At 42.1% G+C, this 25,774-nt stretch overlaps 1 protein-coding gene across 3 annotated transcripts in view; it reads right to left on the reverse strand.

Annotated features, from left to right (window-relative positions):
* Window positions 1–17,007: 17,007 nt before the first annotated feature.
* The window catches only part of LOC142835563 (uncharacterized), a 90,861-nt gene continuing 82,094 nt past the window's right edge, over window positions 17,008–25,774 (reverse strand). For all 3 annotated transcript variants that reach the window (XM_075949116.1, XM_075949117.1, XM_075949115.1), the window contains 3 exons: window positions 19,325–19,751; window positions 18,905–19,141; window positions 17,008–18,305 (listed from right to left, as the gene is read on the reverse strand). In XM_075949116.1, coding sequence (XP_075805231.1) covers window positions 18,942–19,141; window positions 19,325–19,751 — 627 coding nt within the window. In that variant the 3' untranslated portion in view covers window positions 17,008–18,305; window positions 18,905–18,941. The remainder of the gene's footprint in view (window positions 18,306–18,904; window positions 19,142–19,324; window positions 19,752–25,774) is intronic.

Genomic DNA, 25,774 nt, shown 5'->3' on the forward strand with positions numbered 1-25,774 from the left:
ATGTGTGTGTTTGTATGTGTGTGTATGTGTGTGTGTTTGTGTTACTTTAAAAACACAAAGAACCAAATGTACTCTACTTTGTTATTTGGGAACTACAGAGATTGGCTCAAGGGTTAAGAGCAAATAGCACTTGTTGCTCTTGCAGAGAACCAGGATTCAGTCCCCGAGCTCCACATGAGCACCACGGAGGGCAATAAATAAATAAATAAATACAATAAATAAATAAGATTAAGTAAAAAATAAAAACAAGTATTAAAAGTAGGACTAGCCGTATGGCTCAGCAGTTTAAGGTGTTTACCATCAAACCTTAATCCCTGCAACCCATATGATAAGAAAACAGACTTCCACTAATTGTCCTCCGACCTTCACATGCACAGTGTGGCACACATACATGCATGTGTGCTCACTCGTACACACATACACAAAAAATCATAAACTTAAAGATAATATCTAAAGACAACTGTTTTATGAAGGATCTCAAACTGCATCACCTATTCCAGATCAAGCGTCAGGCAGGCAGTGGGCAGGAGGCTCTCCCTTCTAGCTATCGAGTCAGGCACTAAGCTTACAGACACCTACAGCTACCCTGAGCTATCACATGGGTTCCAGAGTCTGACCCCAAAAGAATCCTGCACATCATGCACTTTTATAACAGGTGAGCTTATCTTCCTGGCCCTATGGCCAAAACTTATCTAGCACTGTGAAGAAGTGACCCATATTTATGATAAAGTTTTAATTAAATATACAAGGAAGCTCTCAGAATTTTTCTTCTTCCTGCCATCAGGTACTAAAGTTTCCCTGGAGAGATTATGCAGACTAAGATTTGGCTCCCTCTGGATGTTGAGGCTATAAACAATGACAAAAAGGATGCCCTTGTCCTAGGAAAGCATTAGACATAGTACTTATTACAAATGCAGCATGTTTTAATAACAGTTAAAGTCATCTATTCCATACAAGGTAGGAAGTCATCAAATCTTAAAGTAATCCTCAATAATATGAATCAGTCTCTGTCCTACTTCTTGTCTAGGAAACTCCTCTGGCCACTCCTTTAAGAGTAAACAAAAGGTGAGTCACCAAAGTAAGAAGTGTGCTCGCCAAAGGAAGCCATTGTCTAGAAGACAATTTTCAAGGCCGTTTCTCCACCATTTTCCCCACTACAGAATAAGATCCTGACCTGCCATGGCAGCTGAAGTCATAACGTGATGACACCAGACAGAACTTTTAGTTTCTATTCATTTCTAATAAAGCTTTATCTTGTGTTAGTATAAACCTGCCATATTTCTCTTTTCCAGATGACCATCATACTAAAGCAGAGCTTTGACATCTAATAGTGTTCAATTTCTCACCTCTTGTTGACACAGCATTTTCCTAAGTAAGTCAGCAAAGACAAAGTCTCTAGCACAGGACAGTTCTTTTGTGCTCAGAATCTAGCCATTCTGTTGAGGGAACCTAAGGGGAAATTTTAAAAAATCAGCTTTAGCTTGTCAAAAGTAACAAATTATTTCATTCAATGCCACAGTCCACTTCAGAATAGCACCTACTATAGACCAGACAAAATTCAATGCCAGGCGAGGAGATGTGCTTCTACAGAGGCAGCACTCAAATCATTCTGAGTTCTCTAAGCGAACCGTGGATACAGAAATTTTAAAATTTAAAAAGAGTCTCTCAAATAGGCACCACCTTTAGCACAGCCATCAGCTGGAAAAAATAAGACATCGAAGTGATATATTTCAGATTCTAATAACCAAAAAGTTCATCTTAATTTCAATTAATTTCACAACATAGAACAGTACGTGTTTTAAGTCCCACATTCATTCCTCCTTAAAATTCAAAATGCAACTGAGGGATCTTGTAAAATAAAAAAATAAGTTATATAATTTCTTATTACAAGAGGGAAGAACAAGGGCACACTTGCAACCATGCTTAAGCAAAACCAAATTACAACAGTGTAAAACAGCCATGTCTAACTCCTAGAAGCACTGATTTGGGCTCCAGAGGCTCAGGCAGCTTACTTCTCTGGCTCTGCCATCTGACACACATTTTGTCTCAGAAGCTCAGGCCAGCTCCACATCTGTCACTGTCTTCGGGGGTATCCACTAGAACCAAGGCTATATCTTTATCAATAGCCTCTCCTGGTCTCTTGAGGGAATTTTGATTCGGCTACATGGTTCCAAGTCTCAGCTTCTCACCATGGGCCTCTCAATACTGCAGCTTACATGCTGCTAAAAGCAGTCCTACTTGGGAGACTCTTGCTATTACCAAGCTTGGTCACTCTGGACCACAGGTTCTGCATTCTGACCCTGAAGAAATCTTCACATTGATTTCACCTCTTCTAGCTTGTGTCAAGATGACAAAAAAAGAAAGAAACAAACAAACAAAAACACTACCCAGCACTCCTGGTCTCTTCTCCCTCAAAATATCCTACTGTACCATATCATCCGGCTTACTGACACTGAAACCATGGATCCTGAAACCACATATACGAAACCAAGGGCTGTATAAATAAAGCTTTATAAAAATGCATGATTCAACAGCTGAAAAGCACAACACCAATAATGAACCAAAGACCTAGATTAGCAGATCATCCATTTCATGACTCAATAACACAAAGTCAACAGTAACCCCTAAGTATTTTCAGATTCAATCCAGTGTTAATCAAAATAGTTGCTGACTAGATTTATATATTTAGCTCAATGGCAGAACCCTTGTCTAATATGTAAGAGGCTCTAGGAATGATCCCAGTGCTTCAAAACCTAAACAAAAATCAGGAAGCATATAGCTCAGTGCTAAGTAAGGTATTACCTATGTATTCTAGTAGAAGTTGTGTTCTTTAGCACACTTGAATAATAATAAAAATTGATGAAATACAGTTTGGTTGGTAGAATACTAAGACACTGAGTTCAATCGCAGCACTATATGAACCCAATGCACTGACATACCCCTGTTCTCCTGGCACTCAGGAAGTAAAGACAGGAGGATCAGAAGTTCAAATCCATCCTCAACTACAGACTTTCAGGCCAACCTACTATATACAAGACCCTTGGAGGAAGGTGGAAGAAAGGGATAAAAACATAAGCAACATATTAGAAGATAGGATTTTAAAATAATAACTGCACATATACAGGGTTACGGTAAGAGGTTAGGGTTAGGATTAGGGTTATGGTTCAATTAGCTGAAGTTTTAGAGTAGACAGTTTTGAACAGATATATCACCAAGAGATGGAAAATAATCACATGTAAAGATAGCATCAGTTAACATACAAAAAGTTACATTCTATATAATTCCATTTTTAATGACACCCCCCCCAAACACACATAAATTTTGAGACAGGACTTACATAATTCAGGGTAGGATTGAACTCTGTGTAAAAATAGATAATCTCAAATGTGTGATCTTCTATCCTCTACCCCTTCTACCCGACCTCAAGTGCAGGGATTATAGACATCTACCACCATATACAGGGTTATCTGCTACTAGGGATTGAACATAGGCTTTTGTACATACTAGAGAAACACAAATTTCCATACATCCCTAAACCTAAATGTTCCTAAAAAGGGCCAACAACAACAAAAACAAACAATCAACAAACTAACAAAAACCAGATGAAGACAGAAAACATATGAATGGTTTCTGAGCATTAGGAATTAAAAACTAGATGACGACAAAAGGATACAGCCCAATCTGGAAGGACAAAGGAATTATTCTAATTTAAGCAGTGGTTAGATGAATATACACATTTGTCAAAATCTGTAGGACATTATACACTGAAGTCAGCAAATTTGAATAAATGTAAAGGATATAATTTTAGAGAATAAAAGAAGTGGGAGACTAAGAAGACATAGTGACAATGTACTGAGTGAAGCTTGACTTTCCCTGGATCACATCCGTGTGTGGTGTGTGCATTATGATGCAGGCCGCGTGCTAGTGCGTGTACCTAGGGAGGACAGGTGGGTGTCAGCTGTCTTCCTCCTATCACTCTCCACCTTAGTCCTTGAGACAGTCACTCAGAGAACATGGAGCTCACAGACTGGCTAGACTAGCTGGCTAGGAGCCTCGGAGATCCTCCTGTCTCCACCTTCCAGCCCTCAGATTACAGACACATGGTGTCATGCCTGGTCCTCAAGGTAACCACATTAGCATTTTACCCACTGACCCATTACCCAGCCCCTCCATAGCTTTTAAATGAATGTTAAAAGAACATCAAATATATGCTGAAAAATACAGTATTGTTCACATTAGATGTGAATAACTGGGTCGTGTTAGGTATGATTAAGGCTCAACACATTACCTGTGTAGAAGTGTTGAGCTCCAAAGCAGCCATAGGCAATATGGGTGTGGCTGAATCTCACTAAAACCTTATTTACAAAAACAGGCAGCAGGTCAAAGAAGATAGCACTACACTATCAAAATGCAGAGTACCCTAGGGGATGCCTATGGTAGAGTAGGCAACAGATGCACATTGAAGAGACTAGCCTAGAAGGTGGCAGATGTATCAGTCCTGAAAATGGTAAAAATGTTGGTTTGACCCTGTTGAGTTACAGGCAAGTATGCTTTATCATAACATACTAAACCTCATGTTCTCAATATGGGTGTATTTATTGCATTCTGTAATACCTCAACAAACTTGATTTGTTTTTAAAATGAACTTGAAATTTTCATGTGACAACATCAATGATATGGAAAGGCCTGACCTCTGAGGCATCAACTCAATGACACATTAAGGCCTACTAGGTAATTTTTCCTTATCCTAAAAATTGGTTAATAATTTCATTCTCAGGATTCTTTCTTGGTCCCCACCACAGAAGGGAGGGGTTGAGAATGAAATGATGAAAGTAGGTAAAATAAAGGGCACCTATCACAGAAGAAAACTGAGTGAACTAATTTTAAATGATAAGTATGAAAATGACAGTAAAGAACAGCAGCTACACTGACCTCCTCCATAGTCTGCTTTAAATATCCAGACACTGCTCACTGTTAACTGCTGCTTCACCCGACATCAGACCCCAGCATCAAAGTCAGCTGCTTTATCCACTGTGATTTGCAACTAACAAGCATTCTGAACCAAATGTTAGTTTAAAAATACTCCCTGATAATTATTCATGGAGAGAAAATGTGAGAAGACCCAAACAGAAAATGACAACAGGCCAGCGTTCCCAAGCAAGAGGAAGGACAGATGTCTTATACTAGTTTCGTGGCTTTCCATGGGGGAAAATAACAGCGAAGTGAGTGACACGTATTTCCTTGAGGGCTAGGGTTTCCATTTTCTCCATACCAGGAGCTGATCAATGAAACTGCACCAGTACACAGTATGGGGCTTTCTGGCCTGTTTCCCACAACAGTAGCATTTAGCTGACAGGATAATAGTGGGGCGTGGGGGTGGAGGTGGAGGTGGGAATAATAAGCAAAGATACAAAGTCTGAGAAAGATAAAGTGGCTTGCTCAAGATCAGAGAGCGGAAAATAGCAATGTCCTTTAGTAGAGATCACAGGAGAGTACCAACTTGGGGTTCTACAAAACTTGATGCTTAACTTCTAGGAAAGGCTTTCCCCTATGTTGACACCTCAAATTAAAAAGGGCAGTTGATTGTAGTGTACCAACCTAAAAAATTCTATACCTTTCATAAATAATTCATTATTTGTGGTGACAGGAACTGATTCTAAGATCAAGAGCAGGCTTATGATCAGCAAATAAAAATTCCTACAAGAAGCCTACATCATGGCATAAAGAGTAAATGCCTCACACCTTCCCCTTTCTTTCACTTACCATCCGTATCATACAAATGTACCAAGACTCAGCTCTGAAGAGGTAAAACAAAGCACCCCATTGCCCAATGTAGAATTCAATCACAGTGTTTCAGTACTGATCTACCAGTCCAACCTCCCAGCAAAGACTGATAAAAATAATGTCTGATCTACTTACAATGACCTGATCAACACAAAGATGAACTAGAAACTATACACTGAAGACATGTGCATAAAATAAACATCTTCCTCTCCCCCAATGTAGTAAGCTAGGCAGAACACACAGCACAATGACAATCACTTCCATAAGGATGTTCATCCTTGTCAGTAATAACTATAGTTCAAGACTCTTTCAGTGAACTTAAAAGTTAAATTTAAGGAAAGCAAGGATCATAGTCCAAGCTTTCCCAGGTAATTTGGTCAAAGATATATATATATCCACAGTCTTTAGGTTCCATCAGGTAAACTGTTCTAAAACATATCTACTCCATTTGGTATCTTAAAAATTCTAAACTAAGTTGGTACAACCCACTTTAATAAAAACTTTCTTCTGTAAATGGTGGCATTTGGAAAGGCAAGTGAGTGGTGTGCTTAAGTCTCTTAACTGTGTATTATGCTAACACCCAGTCCAGTTCTATCTTGTGCAAACTTGAGATGTCAGAAAGCCATATTGTTTTCAAGGCCAATGGAAAATGGAAAAGTTAAACTGTCTGTAACTTAGACACCGTGGTGCTTTGAATAAGAACGGCCCCCACAGGATCTTAGATTTGAATGTTTGGTCACCAGGCAGGGACATTAGTTAACAGGGTAGGAGGTGTGGCCTTGCTGGAGGAATATGTAACTGGGAGTGGGCTTTGAGGTTTCAGAAGCCAAAGCCAGACCCAGAGTCTCTCTTTTCATGTTGCTTGTGGATCCAGATGTAGAACTCTCGGCTACTTCTCTAGCACCATGTGTACCCGCATGCTGCCATGCTTCCCAACAAGATGACAAACCTAAAACTTTGCAACTGTAAGCAATCTCCAATCAAATGCTTTCCTTTTTAAGAGTAGCCATGGTCATGGTGTCTCTTCACAGCAACAGAACACTGAGACGGACACACTATTGCTAGTATTGGAAACAATCATCTCGTCATTTCCCAAACCACACAGCTGTACAGAATTCTTTCCTTCCACACCACCTGGAATCTCACTGAGAAGAAGGCTAAGAGGCGATGAAACAGTATAGTGTCTATCATCCTCCTGGTCAAAGGACGTTTTGTGATTTTCCAGCTGTGAGTTTAGAGTCGGGATAAGTGTCACAGTGTGAATGTGGAGGTCAGAGAACAACTTTCAGAAGTTGGTTCTCTTCTTCTATTATGTGGAGTTCTGGAGGCTGAACTCAGGTCATCAGGTTTGGTGACAAGTGTCTTTACCGACTGAGCTATCATCTGTCCAGAAACATCATTTAAAAACACTTTCTATCTCCATCCATCACCAGATGAAGGTTCTATGATGATATGCAAGATATTCATCAGTATTGCTATAGGATAGGGTCACTTCAGGTTCCCTATCCTCAGCTGCCCAAGACAGAGACCCACACTGGAGCACTGGACTGAGCTCCCAAGGTCCCAATGAGGAGCAGAAGGAGGGAGAACATGAGCAAAAAAGTCGGGACCACGAGGGGTGCACCCACCCACTGAGACAATGGAGCTGATCTATTGGGAGCTCACCAAGGCCAGCTGGACTGTGACTGAAAAAGCATGGGATAAAACTGGACTCTCTGAACATGGCGAACAATGAGAGCTGATGAGAAGCCAAGGACAATGGCACAGGGTTTTGATCCTACATAATGTGCTGGCTTTGTGGGAGCCTAGCCAGTTTGGATGTTCACCTTCCTAGATATGGACGGAGTGGGGAGGACCTAGGACTTACCACAGGGCAGGGAACCCTGACTGCTCTTTGGACTGGAGAGGGAGGGGGAAAGGAGTGGGGGGAGGGGGAGAAGGGTGGGAGGAGGGGAGGGAAATGGGAGGCTGGGAGGAGGTGGAAACTTGTTTTTTTTTTTCTCCTTTTCTCAATAAAAAAAAATAAGAAATAAACACTTTCTAAAGTCATGTAAAATGTATCAAAATTATCATTTGAACCACCAGGAAGCAGCCACAACACAATATCGGACAGTGTACTAAGTCCCTTTTACTGTTTCATGCATTCCTAAGAACGTGTAACGCTACTACACCCTACAAGGAAAAAAAACAAGCTCAGCACTTAAGTGAGACGCTCAAGGCTTCAAACACAGATGAAGAGAAGATAAGGATCTAAAACCAAATTTACATAAATAGAAAAACTGAATTTCTTCTAAATTGAGCTCTCTTCCAGTTTCACAATAGAGGAGCAGGAAGAGCTATGAATGAATTTGTTTAGCGGTTTAATAGTCTCAAGGAGGAGGAGTGAGGGACAGATTTCTAAACTAATCTTTTCTTGGAAGTACTGTCCAAACCCCACTCATCTTCTAGAACAAATCAATAAATTAATCAACAAATAAAGAGTTTTGAAATCTAAGGAAAGTGATACAAACCTTCTATGTAGCCCTAAAGAAACTGAGGCAAGAAAGTCCTGAGTTCAAAGCCAGCCTACACTACAAGACAAACACTAAAACAAAGAGAAAGAGGGAAGCTAAGCCTTTAATTCCAGCACTCAGAAGGCAGGTAGAAATCTGTGAGTTCAAGACCAGCCTGGGTTACATAGTGAGATCCTATCTCAAAACAGAGAGAAGCCTTAGCAAATTTTCCTAATCTAAATTTCACCACAGATGTGCAAGTTAATTACCATCCCATTCAAGGCCCAAGAGTTACTAAGTCTCTCCCGTGTACGCTATCAGTAGCTGGTAAAAGTCACTTCACCCAAATCAAACGAATGCTCAATACCAACTGTGTGTAGAGACTTTTCTAGTAAAGACAGTACATAGCAAAATACAGCCCATAAGAGTCCTTAAGGAGGAAAAAGACCAGGAAAGACCATTTACACTACATACTGTCTCCATTTAGTAAAGCAAGTTAAATTCTAAGAAATCCTGACACAAACTTATGTGTTGTCACAGTCCAGGGAAGGAAAGCAACTGGAGTTCTGGTCACCTGATTTTGTAGGCAATTATGTTTGTATTATGTGACTCCCTAATAACTTCCAACTCCTGCCAACCTCCTTTCCCTCACCACACCCACCCAGGAAAGGAAAACTAAGCACAAAGATTGTGAGTCCTGGATTCCTGTGGCTTAAGAATATTTTCCCTTGGTTTCATCAGGTAAACAGAGCTGAATTTCAAGTCAATAAAAGCCAAACAAATCAGAAAACCCAAGCCACTCTTCTCTACATTATTCACATAGAAAATAAAGCAAAATATCATTTGCAGTATTTTTCAAAGAAAACCTTAACTTTATAAGACAAAGAGATGCACCTGAAATTGACATGAAATGGCGTGGCCATCATGCTTCAGTATGAATGACAGGACACTTAAGCCAGTTCCCCTTGGGAATTCAAACAGAATCATAACCATAGCATAAATCCAGCCACGGAAATGCAGTGGAATGAATCCACCCCAAACATAAGAAGGCACGTGGTCAATGCAGTTAGGAAAACCCCAAGAAATAAAGGTGTACAAAATGACACCGGTTTATCTCACAGATACCTGAACTCATGGGAACGTCTTTACAGACAGTGACCTTAAAAAACTGGAGCACTTCTCCAGACCCGGGCAATCCAAAGGTTTAAAGAAATGAGTAAATGACTTTGGGGAATAAGAGGGGATGATAAGGGGGTGACGGTAGTAACCCAAAAAGACACATCACTTTGGCAATGAAATCCTAAAGTAGCTTCAGTGTGGAGTGGAAAAGCAAAGACCGAATACTAAAATGTTGCTCTATCCAATTTTCATTGTGAATTCCTGAATTCACAGTAGAGTCTAGAAATTTAATATGACCCAGATTTTCAGAGGCAAGATGGGGTGGGAATGAGGCTAGACAGTTTCCCAACTAAAAGAAAACTGGGTTTTCTACATCAATTGTTTCATGCATCCTGAGAGTCCTATTTACCAAAAGCAATAACTTCCTGGGTCTGAAAGTCTTAGCCTCTGCACCAGGGCCCCAGCTGAGGTTCTGAATGCAGTTTTCTGAGCATTGGTCATGCCCCCCCCCCCGAAAGCGTGGGAAAATGCCCTAAGACTGCCAGGGCACGCAGTGCTTACCTGTCTGATCCACTGTACCAGGGAGCTCTTTCCCACGATGCCTCCGCTGAGCACCTGTCCATCAGAGGAAAGTTCCAGCAGGACCCACTGAAGATGGTCGCAGGAGAACCCGCATCCATGGAGGCTGGGATAGGCGGCCGCACCTCCCACTCCTGGCCACGGATGCTCTTGCCTGACCCGGGTTCTGCATCTCGCGCGTGGCCTCGGGCAACCCAGGCAGAGAGGCCGATGCGCGCGACCGCTCCTCAGACGCCCAGACTTCCCTCAACAGTTGAGCCCTCACCGGTCGGCTCCCCAGGCTCTCCCGCGGCCAAGTCCGAGCAGCTCCGCGCCTTGGCGGTGATGGACGATAGGCGGCAGCTCCTTAGCGGCGGCTGGGACAGAGGTCGAGGCTCAGCGGTGTTGAAGGAGCCCAGAAGCTTAACAGAGGCCTCTTTGACTCCCCCTGCATACAGCCCTGCCCACCCGCGCATGCGCTACCTATGGACCTTGATTAGACAGCTGCGCCCCGCCCCCAGTGAACGCCCCTTCTGGGGGCGGGGCTTCTGTGGAGCTATTGACAGTTGATCTCTTCAGGGAGAGTCGGTTTGAGAATTGGAACCCCTTTGATTAACCATGTCTCAGTGGATGCCCAACCCCCAATTCCTGTCCATATACTGGCAGCAGAAATTGAACACAGTGAAATATATATATATATGTGTGTGTGTGTGTATACATACATATATATTTGTATGTATGTGTGTGTACATATATATTAAAAAGGAGAAGTTGAGAGGGATGGCGTGGGTGAATATGTCCAAAATACGTTATATGAATATACAAAATTTTCAAAGAATTATATGCACAGTACCCCCTCTCAGTGCTAGGACTACAGGATTTAACCTGTGAAAATCTTGTGTTTGCTGCCACAGTCTACATGAGTTCATATGTACATCAGTGCTTCTGTGCCTGGAAGTCACTGTTTCCTTGGATTCATCCATCACCTCTGGCTCTTACAAGTTTTCTGCCTCCTCTCCTCATACCTCCCTGAGCCTTGTGAGTCGGGGTTCAATCAAAACATCCCATTTAGGACAGAATGTTCCAATGTCTGTCACTTTCTACACATTGTGCACTTGGGGGTTTCCCATCTACTAGAAGAAGAAGCTTCTCTGATGTGGATTGGGCAAGACTGATGTATGGGTGTAGCTAGCTGCCATTAAGAGACATTTTATAGATATGTTCCTTTATCAGAATAATAGTAGGCGTCACCTAAGATCATGACTTATCAGTTTGAGGCTCTTAGCCACTTTGCAGTGTAGGTATGACTTCCATATCAGGGAATCACAAAGTTATTGGTTGCTCCCACAAAATTTGTGCCACTACTAAGCTAGTGTGTCATACAGGCAGGTCACTGCTGTAAGTCACAGGTTTGTAGCCCTGTAATATTGGTGATTACCTTTCTCTTATGGTATCAAGCAGAACTTCTAGAACCAAAATAGCTGATCAATAAAGGTGAAGCTTCTAATTAGGCACTAGCTCAGTTCTTCCATATTTGATGAGAGAAGTAAACGTTACCTTCAGCAATAGAGCCGTACTATCAGTTTATGGAAAGTGTTCAGTAGCATTGGAAATAACCTGTGATATTTGAGGGTTTCCATGGGGCCTCTTTGGCCAACAGCTCAACAAGGTATCAGCTATTCTGGGCACTGGAGGATTTACTTGGTGGCATAAGATGTCAAGTTGTCTCCACTGTATTTGGTAACTCCATTTAGATTCCTCTCAAACATGCATGTGTTTTAGGAATCTTCTACAGTAGTAGGTTTCCCTGTTGGTTTCTCAAACGTCCTTTAGTGTTAGTTGTCCTCCCCATAGTCCCTCCTTTACCCTTTTCTCCCATCTCCTCCCATTTTAATTCTCCTAGTATCCCTGTCTCTCCACAACAACATAGTCTATCTTGTATTCCTTCAGGGAATCTCATTCCCCCAGTCCTTTACTTGGTATCCAACCTCTGTAGTTATTTGTAAAATAACACATATGTTGAAAGCTTAAAACCTAACATCTACATATGAGAGAAATCATACAATGTCTTTTAGGATCTATGTTACCTCAGCTGAGATGATGTTTTCTAGCTTTATCCATTTACCTGAGAATTTTATGATTTTTAAGAGGTGAATAATATTTCATTGTCTAAATGTATCACATTTTCATTATCCATTCATCAGTTTGTTGACATCTAGGTTGCTTCCTGTGTCCAGCTATTATGAATAGAGCAGCAATGAACATGAATCAGCAAATGTTTCTGTATTTTGGTATATATCTAAAAATGGTTTAGCTAGATCTTGAGGTAGATTAATTTCTAGCTTCCTGCGAAACCACCACACTGATTTTCATAGTGGCTAGAGAAGGTTGCACTCCCATCAGCAATGGATAAGTGTTACCTTTCCCTACATCACTGAAAGCACATGGTTTATTTTATTGATCTTGGCCAACGTTGTAAGAGGTAGAACAGTATCCCTAGCCAGATTCCCAACAAACTGTCCATGTCTGCCTAGTCCAACCTTGGAAGAGGGAACAGAGCATCCCCAGCCTGGCTCACTAGCACATGGCCATTAGTCGAGAGGCCAGTCATGGAATAGTGGGTGCATCTTCTGCAGCCTGGATCTGCTGGGCATGGGCAGACCTAACGAAGTCATCTGTGAAAGAGAGAGCACAATTTTCCAACCCTAGATCCCAGAGAATGGCTGGCCCTGGGAAGTACAGTCGTGGGAGAGGTTGGGGCAGCTCCACCAGCCTGATTCCTCATGAGATGGTCAGCCCAAGAGAAGTCTGTCATGGAAAAGCAGTGTGCCACACCCCTAGCCTGGCTCGCCAAATACTCTCCAGTCCAAGGTAAGCCTGGAGTTGAAGAAGGGGAACAACTACTTGGCCTGCCAGTCACTGGGAAGGCTATCCAAAGAAGAGGTGGCACAGATTATTGTCAAGGGCAGAGACGCCCAGGTAAGCCACCCCAGGGCCTGTCCTTTACTGTGGAGACCAGCTGTGGACAATTGGTGGCACAGCTTCCCCAGCATTTCTCCTAAGGGGTTGTTCAGCCCTGAGTTTATCATACGTGGAAGATAGGGGCACAGCATCCCAGGCCTAGCTCTACAGGACCTGTTGTGACCAACCATGGAAGATAGGGGTGCAGCTTCCCCCTACTGTCTCTGCAGGGCCTGTTTAGTCCTGTTGAGGCCAATCATAAAGATGTGGGTACAGATTCCTTGGCTGGCCCTGCTGAATCTGGCCATACAGAAACCAGTTCTGAATGAAGTGTGCATACTATAGGGAGACTGGCATTCCATGTCCTCTCATTGGACAGCTGTGGAAGGAGGGATGAGGCTTCCCAAGCCTGAACTCTGCAGGGCAAGGTAGGACCTGGGGAGGCTAGTCATGGAAGAGGGGCACAGGTAATCCATGGAAGAGGGGCACAGCTTCCATCACCTGGCTTCCCATTCTATGGCTGGCCACTGGGATTTCTGTCACAGAGGAAGGAGCACAGCTTGCCTTGCCTGGCACCACAATCCATGTTCTGTCCTGGAAAGCCAGTTGTGAATACAGGGTGTGACTCCCCCAGGCTCTCAGGCCCTGTGGAGGAGTCTCAGACCAGGCATCAAAGATGGGGCAGAGCTTTCACACAAGACACAGCAGTTACTGGCCAGTCCTGGAGAGGCCAGCCATGGAAGAGGAGAGGCAGATTCCCTATCTTGACTCCCCATGTCCTGTTCATCCCTGGGGAGGCCATTCATGGAAGAGGGGTGTGAAGCATCTCTGGCTGGACTCCCCTGGTACTCTTCTGTCCATAGCAGGCCAGCAATCAATGAAGGGTATAACTTGCCTGTCCTGGCAGTCCCAAGGGAGAACATGCATAAAGAGGTGGCATAATTCCTCAGACAGGCTCCAGATGTCCTGTCTGGCCCAGCAGAGGCTCACCATGGAAGAGGGGACATAGCATCTCAGGCATGACACCATAGGTCCTAGCCTGCTACTAAAGGACTTGTCAGACCCTGCAGTGGACAGTCATGGAAGATAGCGGTGCAGCGTCCCCACTTTGGATCCCCAGGGCTTGTTTGGTCCTGAGACATCAGCATTAAAACTGGGGTGTCAGGGTGACTGGCGTGGCTCTCCAGAGACTCTCTCACCATACTGAGGCAGTTGTGAAGAGGGGAGCACAGCTTACAGGGCCTGGCTTCCCATGTCTTGTCTGTCCCTGCCTAGGACAGCTGTGAAAGAGGGCAGTGCAACTTCCCCAGCCTGGCTCCACAGTACAGGGCAGGCCCTGAGGAGACCAGTCTTGTATAGGGGTGCAGCCCATCCACATAAGAGTGGGCACAGCGATTTGGGTCTCTGTCTCTGTCTGCCTTCATCGCCCGAACAAAGTTAATATCCAGGAGGATGACTTTTGTCTTTCTTTGGGTTTACCTTCTTATTTAGCTTCTCTAGGATCCCAAATTATAGGCTCAATGTCCTTTATTTATGGCTAGAAACCAAATATGAGTGAGTACATCCCATGTTCCTCTTTTTGGGTCTGGCTTACGTCACTCAGGATAGTGTTTTCTATTTCCGTCCATTTGCATGCGAAATTCAAGAAGTCAGAGACCCAAATCAGAACACCGGACTGAAATCCCAAGGTCCAAATCAGGAGCCGAAGGAGAGAGAGCACGAGCAAGGAACTCAGGACGGCGAGGGGTGCACCCACATACTGAGACATTGGGGATGATCTATCAGGAACTCAACAAGGCCAGCTGGACTGGGTCTGAAAAAGCATGGGATAAAACCGGACTCGCTGAACATAGCGGACAATGAGGATTGCTCTGTGTGTTGACTCTTATATGAACAATGAAATTTGTGATTTGATTTTAGGTCTATCACACAGTAGGGAACTCTTGGCTGGTTCTGTAAACTTGGTTAAGAGCCCAATGACTGAGGCCATGGTCATGTAATATGGAAATATGTCTTATTCTAGAGACTGGAACCTTTGCTTGACATCACAGCCAGAGTTCATAACATACCTTGAGATCACTTAAGACATAAGGCTGCTCTCCTACTGTGTACTCAAATTGATTGTTTAGCCAACTTTTAAGAGAAAAATGTAACAATTACCTCTACTTTCCTTGGTCTTCCTACATAGCCACCTTTTACAAACTAAACTAATACTTAATTGTAATGTTAAATTATGTCTTCTGTGCCCCTGATCCAGAACAATTCATGTATATCATTTGTATAAAAGAGCAAACATAAAGAGGTTGAAAACACTTCTAAATGAGTATCCACCAAAACAGTTGGGCACAGCCAGCATTACTGGGCAATCATGGTATTTGTAATTTTTTTTCCTGTCTGTGTGAATTGGGTTCAGTTGCACTCATTACCTTAATCCCTTGTACGACTCCATGAATGATTTCTGTAAAGTACCCCACTCCTTCCCCATGTGATTTTTATGGGGAAATTCAATAAAAGAGAGAGCAAGAAAAGGGGCAGACACACAAATTCACACATAGGGACACATGTAGGGACAGACAGACATAGCGACAGACAAAGACTCACACACACATACACACACACACATACACACACACACACATACATATACATACACACACAAAACCAGACAAAGGGACAGACAGACTTCTTCAGAAAGGCACAGATTTGGATTCATGCAACAGACATAGGAGGGAAGACAGGGAATATGGAGAAAATTCAAACCTGGAAATGACTCCCATTGGAAGCGCTTTTATTTCCTTACTGCCATGCTGATGCAGTAGCGGTGACTCTGAGTTAATCACTGATGTGGTGAATCCACACTATAGGCCCTCTGTTGTTGTTTTGTTAAAATTACATGGCATCAAGCTGCCTTCTACGTACTCTCCCTGACACCTATACATTTGAGCAACTGTAATCCCTAATGAGAGAGGCTTCTTTAGGAAGTGGGCTCTGCTGACTGCACAGACTCACACCTGGCCAAAGTTTAGAGAATACATAACTGCGCAGTTCTCAGACCTCAGCAGGACACCTGAACCACAACACACTGCAAGGCTCAGGGACAACTTTGGAAGTGAGAGGCAGAGGTTGAAGGTGAGCATCCAAATAGACTAGGCTCCCACAAAGCCAGTACATGCAGTAGAATCAAAACCCAGTGCCATTGTCCTTGGCTTCTCAATCAGCCCTCCTTGTCAGCCATGTTTAGAGAGTCCGGTTTAATCACATGCTCCATCAATCCCAGTCCAGCTGGCCTTGGTGAGCTCCCATTAGATCAGCCCCACTGTCACAGTGGGTAGACGCACCCCTTGTGGTCCTGACTTCCTTGCTCATGTTCTTTCTCCTCAGTGGTAAAAAAACAATGACATCTTGAATTTTGCATCCAAGTGGATGGAAATAGAACACACTATCCTGAGTGAGGTAACCCAGACCCAAAAAGATGAATATGGTATGTACTCACTCATTAGTGGATTCTAGCCATAAATAAAGGACATTGAGCCTATACATCATGATCCTAGAGAAGCCAAATAGGAAGGTGAACCTAAAGAAACACATGTAGTTATCCTCCCGGATATTGGAAGTAGACAAGATAGCCAGGCAAAAATTGAGAGCTTGCGGGTAGGGGTAAGGTGGGAGTAAGGGGAGAGGGGAAGAGAGAAGTGAGAAGGGAAGGATGGGGAGAACTTGGGGGGATGGGATGGTTGAGGATGGAGGAAGAGTGGATATGGGAGCAGGGAAGTATATATCTTAATTAAGGGAGCCGCAAGAGAGTGGACTCTAGAGAAGTTTCCAGGTATCCAAGGAGATGTCCCCAGCTTGTTCCTTGAGCAGCTGAGGGGAGGGCGCCTGAACTGGCCCTATCCTATAGCCACACTGATGAATATCTTGCATATCACCATAGAACCTTCATCTGGCGATGGATTGAGATGGAGACAGAGACCCACATTGAAGCACTGGACTGAGCTCCCAAGGTCTAAATGAGGAAAATTTCTAAATTTTATAAAATATTTCTGACAGATTGTCACTTGAAAGCCAATGTAATAACATCATAAAAACATCATTTTAAAGGTGTCTAATATCTTTAATTTTTCAAAATAATGTACAACAGGTTAATAGGTTTTTTAGAATACTACAAAAGGAGGTGAACTAAGAAGGAACTAGATTACTATATGCTACCAGAAATACATTATAATTTATTTTTATGATATATTTTGATAGTATTCTTTCCTCCCCTGCAGTATATTCCACATGCTTCCTTAAAAATACAGTTTTAAAATCATGCATTCTGACTACAATTGAGCTCATTTAAAGGACCAGGTATTTTAATTGTACATATATACATACATACCCCCCCACACATATGCCATGTTGATTTTCATATTCTAACCCTAGCTGGGCCTCTTAGCCTCAACAATTCTCAGTGGAAGTTTTCATTCCTGAATGTTGAACAATAGGGTGCTAAGGAACCCATACCTATCTATATTTGTATTCATAAAGATGTGGCAAACTCAGCATCTAATATTTGTCATCTTTTGTTACAAATGAGCAACTCTACTCATTTTCTGAAAATCTCATGAAATTCATTCTAGGCAGAAATTGATTTCAATATTTTATCGGATGGCAGAATAATGAATTTATTGACCTCTTGGAAATACTTTTGACCCTTTGCTCCTTTCAATTCTCCATTACAGATCCTTAACCTCCTTAGAATTCCACACAACTAGGAGGCTTCTGATCAAGGATTAAGAGAGAAAGTCCAAGTAGCAAAGTGTTTTTGTTTATCTTTCAGAATTTATCAGTATGTTCCACTAGATAAAGTCAAATTCCTATTGAATTGTGTATCCCCTTGAGTTGTGTCCTCTCTCTGGGGATGCATGTACAGTACATGTTTAAATAGGTGAATGAAAGTTTAGCAAGCTTTACATGTACTGAAAGCATAATAAGGTCTATAGAATTAGATAAGATTTAATGTTTTAATGCCTGGCCAGTAATTCAAGGAACAAAACACTATATGTAATTTATCTGCAAAAGTGGTGAAAGACAGATGTTATGTCTCCCTCCCTTTTTTAATAACTCACTTAGTCCAACTGATAATGTCCACATGCACTTGGCTGTGGGGGATCCTACTGGAAGTCTTACTCCTTAAGATAAATGACACAAAAATGGGATGGGATGGAGGCAGAGGACAGGGATGGGGAAGATATGAGCAACATGGATGATCTGAATTACATACATTAAAATGTCAAAGAGTAAACTGAAAATATTCTTCAAACAATAAAATGAAAGAAAACCTTAAAAAATATTTCTAACAGCTTGTCATTTGTTGACAGGAGCTCCTCTTAGGTTGTTCAGCAGAAACTAAAAAGAAAAGCAAGAATTATCAGTAGTATCAAGAACATCATTGGTGGCATCGTCAAGATAAGCAGTAACAGAGGCATCACCCGTAGAATCCTATGTAGTGTCATGTCACAATGAGTATCATTGTATTTGAGAACGGTGAGAATGTGGAGTCTTGTTTCATTGGTTTTATTCTGAGGTTGTTTCTTTTGGGGTGTTTGTTTCCAAAACACTGCTGTCCACATAAGTCACAGTGTATGGACACAAAAAAATAACAACTAATATCTAACAGTTACATTTCCCTGCTTAGCCATTCAGAAAATACAAGTTTCACATTAAGAGTGAAAATCATTTCCTCATTCCAGCATGGGAGGCAAGTGTGTGCTTACCAACTTTACTTGATCAGTTTGGTTGGACTAAACTGAATTGGTAATTTTATGTGATGCATTTTCAATATGACTAGAAAAGATAATCATTTTTTCTAGTTATAGGTAATATCTAAAGAGTCCTATACAAAGTATGAAATTTATTTATCATCATGCATATTAGAGCCAAAGAGAATTGGATTTCCCGCACAGAAATATTTATCTATTTTAAGACATTGGTGTGGTTTACCTTACCTTGTTAAGCTCCTTTAACTTTAACTGTGCAGGATTTCTAAATTAGGTTCCATATCCACGGCATCGTCAAAGCCACCAACTGCAGCAACCACAGTGACGATGTTAGGAGGAGCAAGGATGTGGTTGCTGCCCAAAGTAGAAAAACCATGACGGGAGTCTTCGCTGCATAGCTAGTGCCGTGAGCAGGACTTGAAACAAGAACCCGCATATGAGCATTCTGAGGGTCCAACGCGTCACCTGGGATACAAACAAGAGCAGATTTCTGGTCAGTAGTGAAGCTAAGACACTGTGTTCTCTTCTAAGCAGGTACAAGAACAGGGTCAGAATGTTGCACAGGGTCCATGGTGTCACCAGTGTGGCTACCAGGAGCAAGCTCAGGGACAGCATGTGTTCTCCCCCTTGCATGCCCAGTATAAGTACCTAGAGACGGTGTGTGATCCACGCTGGTGTTGTTAACAGTAGTTTCCTTAGATGACGATGACTGAAGATTGTCACCTGTTTCACTAACGCTGGTGGTGTTAACAGTAGTTTTTTCAGATGGCCGACGATTGTCACCTCTTTCACTAACGCTGCTGGTGTTAACAGTAGTCTCCTCAGATGGCCGACGATTGTCACCTCTTTCACTAACGCTGGTGGTGTTAACAGTAGTCTCCTCAGATGACCGACGATTGTCACCTCTTTCACTAACGCTGCTGGTGTTAACAGTAGTCTCCTCAGAAGACTGACGATTGTCACCTGTTTCACTAACATGAGAAGTTGATGTGGCATTGGCATGGACAGGAGGCTGGGGCACGATGTCATGCATATTGGATGGAGGAAGGAAATCTTCTCCCTTCTTTGTTTCAACCTTTAAGGAAATTTTGAGATGTTAGATTTCATTGAAAATCTCACTTATTTTTGTTCATTTTAGAACTTATCTGTTAATGTCAGGGTCTTGATTTAGAGTCCCCAAATGTTTGTTTTCTCGGGCTAATTTTATCACTATAACCGCTGATATCCTGAAACTTTTGCTTCCATTGGTTTAGTCAAAGGCCCAGAGTTAAAGGGGATCTATTCAGCTTTATGACTTCTTTTCTTCTGTTCTTTGCTACCTCTCTATAATGGAAAGATGGAAAAAAAGACACAATGTGTCCTCTTCTGTCTTTATGACAAGGATTTTACATTCCATCCAGATTAAGAGAATGTGACAATCGGGGGCTTTGGAAACAAAAAGAACCTCGCTCTTCTGCACCACACTACTGCTTTCCCCATGGCTTTCACAATTGCCCATTAGGTTCCCTGGATAACAGAACAGTGAGGGTGACTTTTGAAATGAATGAATAAAGTGTGCCACTACCCACAGTGGATGGAAACTATGGAGCTGAAGGAAGGGTTCTGGGAGATGCCATCCAAACTCTTACTCCTTAGCTATGACTCTTTTTATATATGGCTGATGAATGCAATGGACTGTTCCAGCATCTCTGTGGTGGCTTGAATGAGAACAGACTCATGGGCTCATATATTTGAATGTTGGTTTCCAGGTAGTGTAACTATTTGGGGGGAAGGATAGGTGGTGTGACCTTGTTGGAGGAGTTGTGTGGTCTTGGGTTTCAGAAGACTGGTGCCATTTCTAGTGAGCTCTTGGTTCCTTGTATAGATTTAAATGTAACTCTCAGCTGCTGCTACAGCACCATGCCTGCCGGCCTCAATCATGGTGGTCATGAAATTGTATGTATCCCATTGGAACCATGTGCCTTATTAGAACTGGATGGAGGTGGGTGGTCCTTGGACTTCCCACAGGGCAGGGAACCCTGATTCTCTTCGGACGGGTGAGGGAGGGGGACGTGACTGGGGGAGGGGGAGGGAAATGGGAGGCGGTGGCGGGGAGGAGGCAGAAATCTTTAATTAATTAATAAATAAATATATTTAGGAAGTGCCAGTTTTGAAAATGCATTTGATGCTGTTTGTCAGAAGGGGAGCCTCCCCAACTTTTATTCCAAATACAAATAATGATGCTAGGCCTTAATCATTCATGACATCTCAGGGAGACTCCTAACTTAGCAGTCTATGTTTACCTTTCTGTACCAGGTTTGAGGAGGATTTGTGCTACTTATGTGAAATACTCAAACATTCCAAAGCTTACCCAACATGATCAAACAATGTAACGTGGAGATGGTAAACAAAATAGCTTGAGAAGCATTGTTTGTAAAGGAAAACATATGAGGAAGTACACATACTACATGTGTGTCTGAACTGCTCAAGGGCATCATGTGAAAATGTTCAGTTCATTTGTTTCCTTGAGAATGATGAGCGTGAACACATCAAAGCTCAAGATTTGTGAGCCTTAGACACATTTTCACACGCCATATGTTTCACTCATTGCTTCATCATTAACTAAATATGCTTAAGCCAGTTATAAAAAGGAAATGAAAGGGCCACATGGTACAAGTATAGTTTTCCAGGACACATGTCACATGGAAATTAGAAACACTGAAGATGACTGAGAAGACCCTGAAAATATTTTCCTTATATGTTAGTTACACAACAGGAGTGCCAATCAATATATAGACACTATTTATTATCTGAATAATCAATATTGTATCATCCTAAAAATTACTATTGGAGTGTGTGTTTGCTTGTGTGCTTGAATTAATATGCCTGTTTGTGCTACGCTAGTGCATGTGTGTATACGTGCATGCATACATGTGTGCGCGCACGTGTGTGTGTGTGTGTGTGTGTGTGTGTGTGTGTGTGTGTGTGTGTGTGTGTGAAGGGCAGAGGATAACCTTCAGGAGGCGGCTCTCTGCTTTCGCTGGGTGAGACAGGGTCTCGCAATGTTTCTGTGCCTCTGTGTGTTCCAGTCTGGCTGGTTTGTAGGTTTCAGAGCTATTCTACTCTCTCAGCCTCCAATCTGGATTTAGGGGTGTTGAGATTACATATGTGAGACACTTGTTGTTTGTTGTGTTATCTGGGATGGAACTCCTATCAATAGGATTGCAATGTAAGGGCTCTGATCTGCTGGCATATGTGTGTGTGTGTGTGTGTGTGTGTGTGTGTGTGTGTGTGTGTCTGTGTGTGTTCTAGCTTTTTAATGAAAAGAAGTATGTGTGAGAGAGAGAGGAGAGAAAAACAGAGATTGAGGTATTGGTTTTTATCAGTTCAGAATGAAGATGGAGAAAAACTCATTGTGATGTGAGCTTTTTCTTTCTCCTAAGCTAAGCATCATCTTTGTGCCTTTGAAGCCTGTGTCATTTATCAGCGTGTCTGACTGTAGCTCTTCATGAAGACTTCTGCTTAGTATTCTGTTAGCATGGGGAACTGACATTATCTAGATCAGGTGGTGACTTTATACTCATTACACTGCAATCACCAGGTAATGGGTTCTGGAAAACTCACGTGTTACTATCATTTTATGCAAATCTAACATCACAAAAGTGATGTCTCTTTTTATTTCAATCACATCTTTGAAGGATAGAAACAACTGCCCTTTCACTTTATTTGCCTCAAGAATATGCTAAGATCTCATTTCTATTAGTGATATTGTGGTTTGTATATTGTGGCTTGTATTCTAATCCTTTGCATATCCAAGATGTTGGTCCCTTCACGCCAAGGGGAACACTCCATGGCCGCCACACTCATCACATTACCATTTACTTTCTGTATCAAACTAAAATTTCGACATTAGTCTAAAATTTGCATTTGTATTAATCATGTCAACTTATATGCTAATGATTTTTCACTGAAATCTTGGAAGATGTCTGGCAACTGAATGTCTGTTTATTAAAATCACTTGAGATCTGTCTCCCTGCTAAGACCTCCCTTGACCAATTACTCACTTTGATCATACATAATAACTAATATTAATTTAGAAACCAAGTTGGATTAAGCTTAAAAGAAAGAACTTTTGAGTTTGGTTCTGACAATATTAAAATTACAGTTACTAATGGTTTTATTAAGTGTCATAATTAAGTCAAGTCTGCTCCCATCTCTCCTATTGCTGAATTTACATGCTTCAAGGTAACTAGCTAGTTGTTAGCCATTTGTTTTTTTGTTGTTGTTGTTGTTTAATTTTTATTTTTATTTATTTTTTTTTTTTTTTGCTTTTTCGAGACAGGGTTTCTCTGTGGTTTTGGAGCCTGTCCTGGAACTAGCTCTTGTAGATCAGGCTGGTCTCGAACTCACAGAGATCTGCCTGCCTCTGCCTCCCAAGTGCTGGGATTAAAGGCGTGGGCCACCACTGCCCAGCTTGTTGTTATCCATTTGTAATGGAAACTGGCAATTGGTTAAGTAGGGGATACAAACAGAGCGAGCTCTTCTGCTTGTTTATACCTTCTGAAGGTTTAAAACACAAAAGAAAATTGTCCATTTCCTTTACATTTTCCACTTTTCTCAAATACATATTTTTGAAATATGACCAGATAATTCTCTGGATTTCCTCAGTGTCTGATGTTATGTCCCCCTTTTTATTTCTGATTAATTTGGATTTTGTCTCTCTTTCTTTTGATTAGTTTGAATAAGGGTTTGTCTATCTTGCTGATTTTCTCAAAAACCCATTTCTTTATCACATTGACTCTTTGTTTCATTTACTTTGTTTCTATTTTATTTTATTTTATTTCTTTCTTGATTTTCGAGACAGAGTTTCTCCGTAGCTTTTGGTTCCTGTCCTGGAACTAGCTCTTGTAGACCAGGCTGGCCTCGAACTCACAGAGATCCGTCTGCCTCTGCCTCCCGAGTGCTGGGATTAAAGGCGTGAGCCACCACCGCCCGGCTTGTTTCTATTTTATTGATTTTAGTCCTCAAATTGATAATTTCCTGGTATCTACTCCTCCTGGGTGAGACTCCCTTTTTTGTTCTAGAGCTTTCAGGTGTGCTATTAAGATGCTAGTGTGAGATTTCTCCAGGTTCTTTATGCAATTCTTAGTGCAATGAATTTTCCTGTTAGTACTGCTTTCAAAGTATCCCAAAGAATTGGGTATGTCATGCATTCATTTTCATTAAATTCTAGGAAGGCTTCCTTTATTTTTCCTTGATCCAGGGATAATTCTGTTGAGAATTGTTCAGTTTCTATGAGTATGTAGAATTTTTGCAATTAGTGTTGTTGAATTCTAACTTTAACCCATAGGTGATCCAATAAGACACAGGGTTATTTCCACTTTTATTAATCTGTTGAGATTTGCTTTGTGATCAAATATGAGGTCGATTATAGAAAAAAAACCTGCAGAAACAGCTGACCCAAGGCTGTGGGAGCTCACTGGCTCCTGACTGACAACTAGGGAACTGGCACAGGACGAAACTAGGCCCTCTGAATGTGGGTGACAGTCATATGGTTTGGTCAGTTTTGTTAGTCCACTGGCAGTGGGTCCAGTATTTATTTACCCCTAGTGTGTGAACTAGCTTTTTGGAACCCATTCTCTATGGAGGGATACTTTGCTCAGCCTAGATACAGGGAGGATAGCCTTAGTCCTGCCTCAAGGGATATGACAGACTTTGTTGACTCCCCGTGGGAGACCTCATCCTCTATGAGGAGTGAATGGGGAGTGGGGTAGTGTGGAGTGGGGTGGTGGGGAGTTGGGAGAGCAGGTAGAAGGGAGGGAGAGCGAATTGGGATTGGTATGTAAAATAAAAAAGATTGTCTTAAAGAATAAAAGAAAAAGTAAAATAAATAAGTAAAAAACAATGAAGGCTATTACTTTTATAGTTGCTGTGACAAAAGATTTGACAGAGATTATTTAAGCAAGGGAGAAAGGCTCATGGCTACAGGGAACTACTGTTTGCCTTCCCTGCTCTAACTGACTGACTTTCCCTGCAGCAGTTGAAGTAGGGAAAGCCAACAGGGAAGCTTTGTCTGTGGCAATGGTCTATTGCTTCTCACATGCTGGTAGACAGGGAAGGAGACAACTCAGAACTGATTCCAGAAGTAGTGATAACCATTAAGACCCACCACAGACAACCTTCTGCTAACCAGACCAAATCCCATCCCAAAGGTTAACCAATCTCCTAAATTGTAACAAAGTATTCAAACACATGATATCCCTTCTCTCTCTGTCACGCTTTTTCTCTTGTTTGGTGGTGGTGGTGGTGGTGTGGGTGGTGCTGGTGGTGTGTGTGAGTGCTACAAAATTTCAGTCCAAGTGTAAATCAGAGAGCCAGTGTGATGGCTAAGTGGATGAAGGCACTTGCCAGCATGACTGACAACTTGAATTTGATACCTGAGCCTGAAATGAGAAAACTTACTCCTATATACATTATCCTTTGACCTCCACACTTCTGCTTGGTGCACATGTTCCTTGCCTCCCCCCATCCTTCAAATAAATAGAGACCAGGGTGTCCTTGAACTGACAGAGAATGGTCAGCCTCTGCTTCCTGATTACAGGGATTAAAGGTGTGCACCAACATGCCCAGCCTCCTATGGCTCTTTGTGCTGCCTCTGTGTTCTCTGCATTTCAATGTGTCAAAGTGGCCTAGGGCTAGCAGTTTAGTAAACATCCTGAGACTGACTACTCATTTCCACTGATCATCTACTCTATTTGTGTACCAAACAGATTCATTCTGGGGACTGGAAAGATGGCTCAGTAGTTTATGACACTTGTTCCTCTTGCAGAGACCTGGACTAGATTCGAGCACCCACACATATGCTGACAACCATCTGGAACACCAATTCCAGGAGATCGAATGCTGTCTTGGGTGTCTGTGGGCAGCACACACACAAGGTGAATGGAGAGAATGCACGCAAAATATTTATACACATAAAATAAGTCAGTTTAAAACATTGCATGTATGTTATGTGCACTCACGTTGACAGTAACGACTCCAGGAGTCTTTATTTTTTATTCTCTGTATTTCATGAGTCCTCCACAACTGTGATAGAAGTTACTCACTTTCTGATTTTTG

This window comes from Microtus pennsylvanicus, chromosome 15, assembly GCF_037038515.1.
Source record: "Microtus pennsylvanicus isolate mMicPen1 chromosome 15, mMicPen1.hap1, whole genome shotgun sequence".
In the NCBI taxonomy this organism is placed as follows: domain Eukaryota; kingdom Metazoa; phylum Chordata; class Mammalia; order Rodentia; family Cricetidae; genus Microtus; species Microtus pennsylvanicus.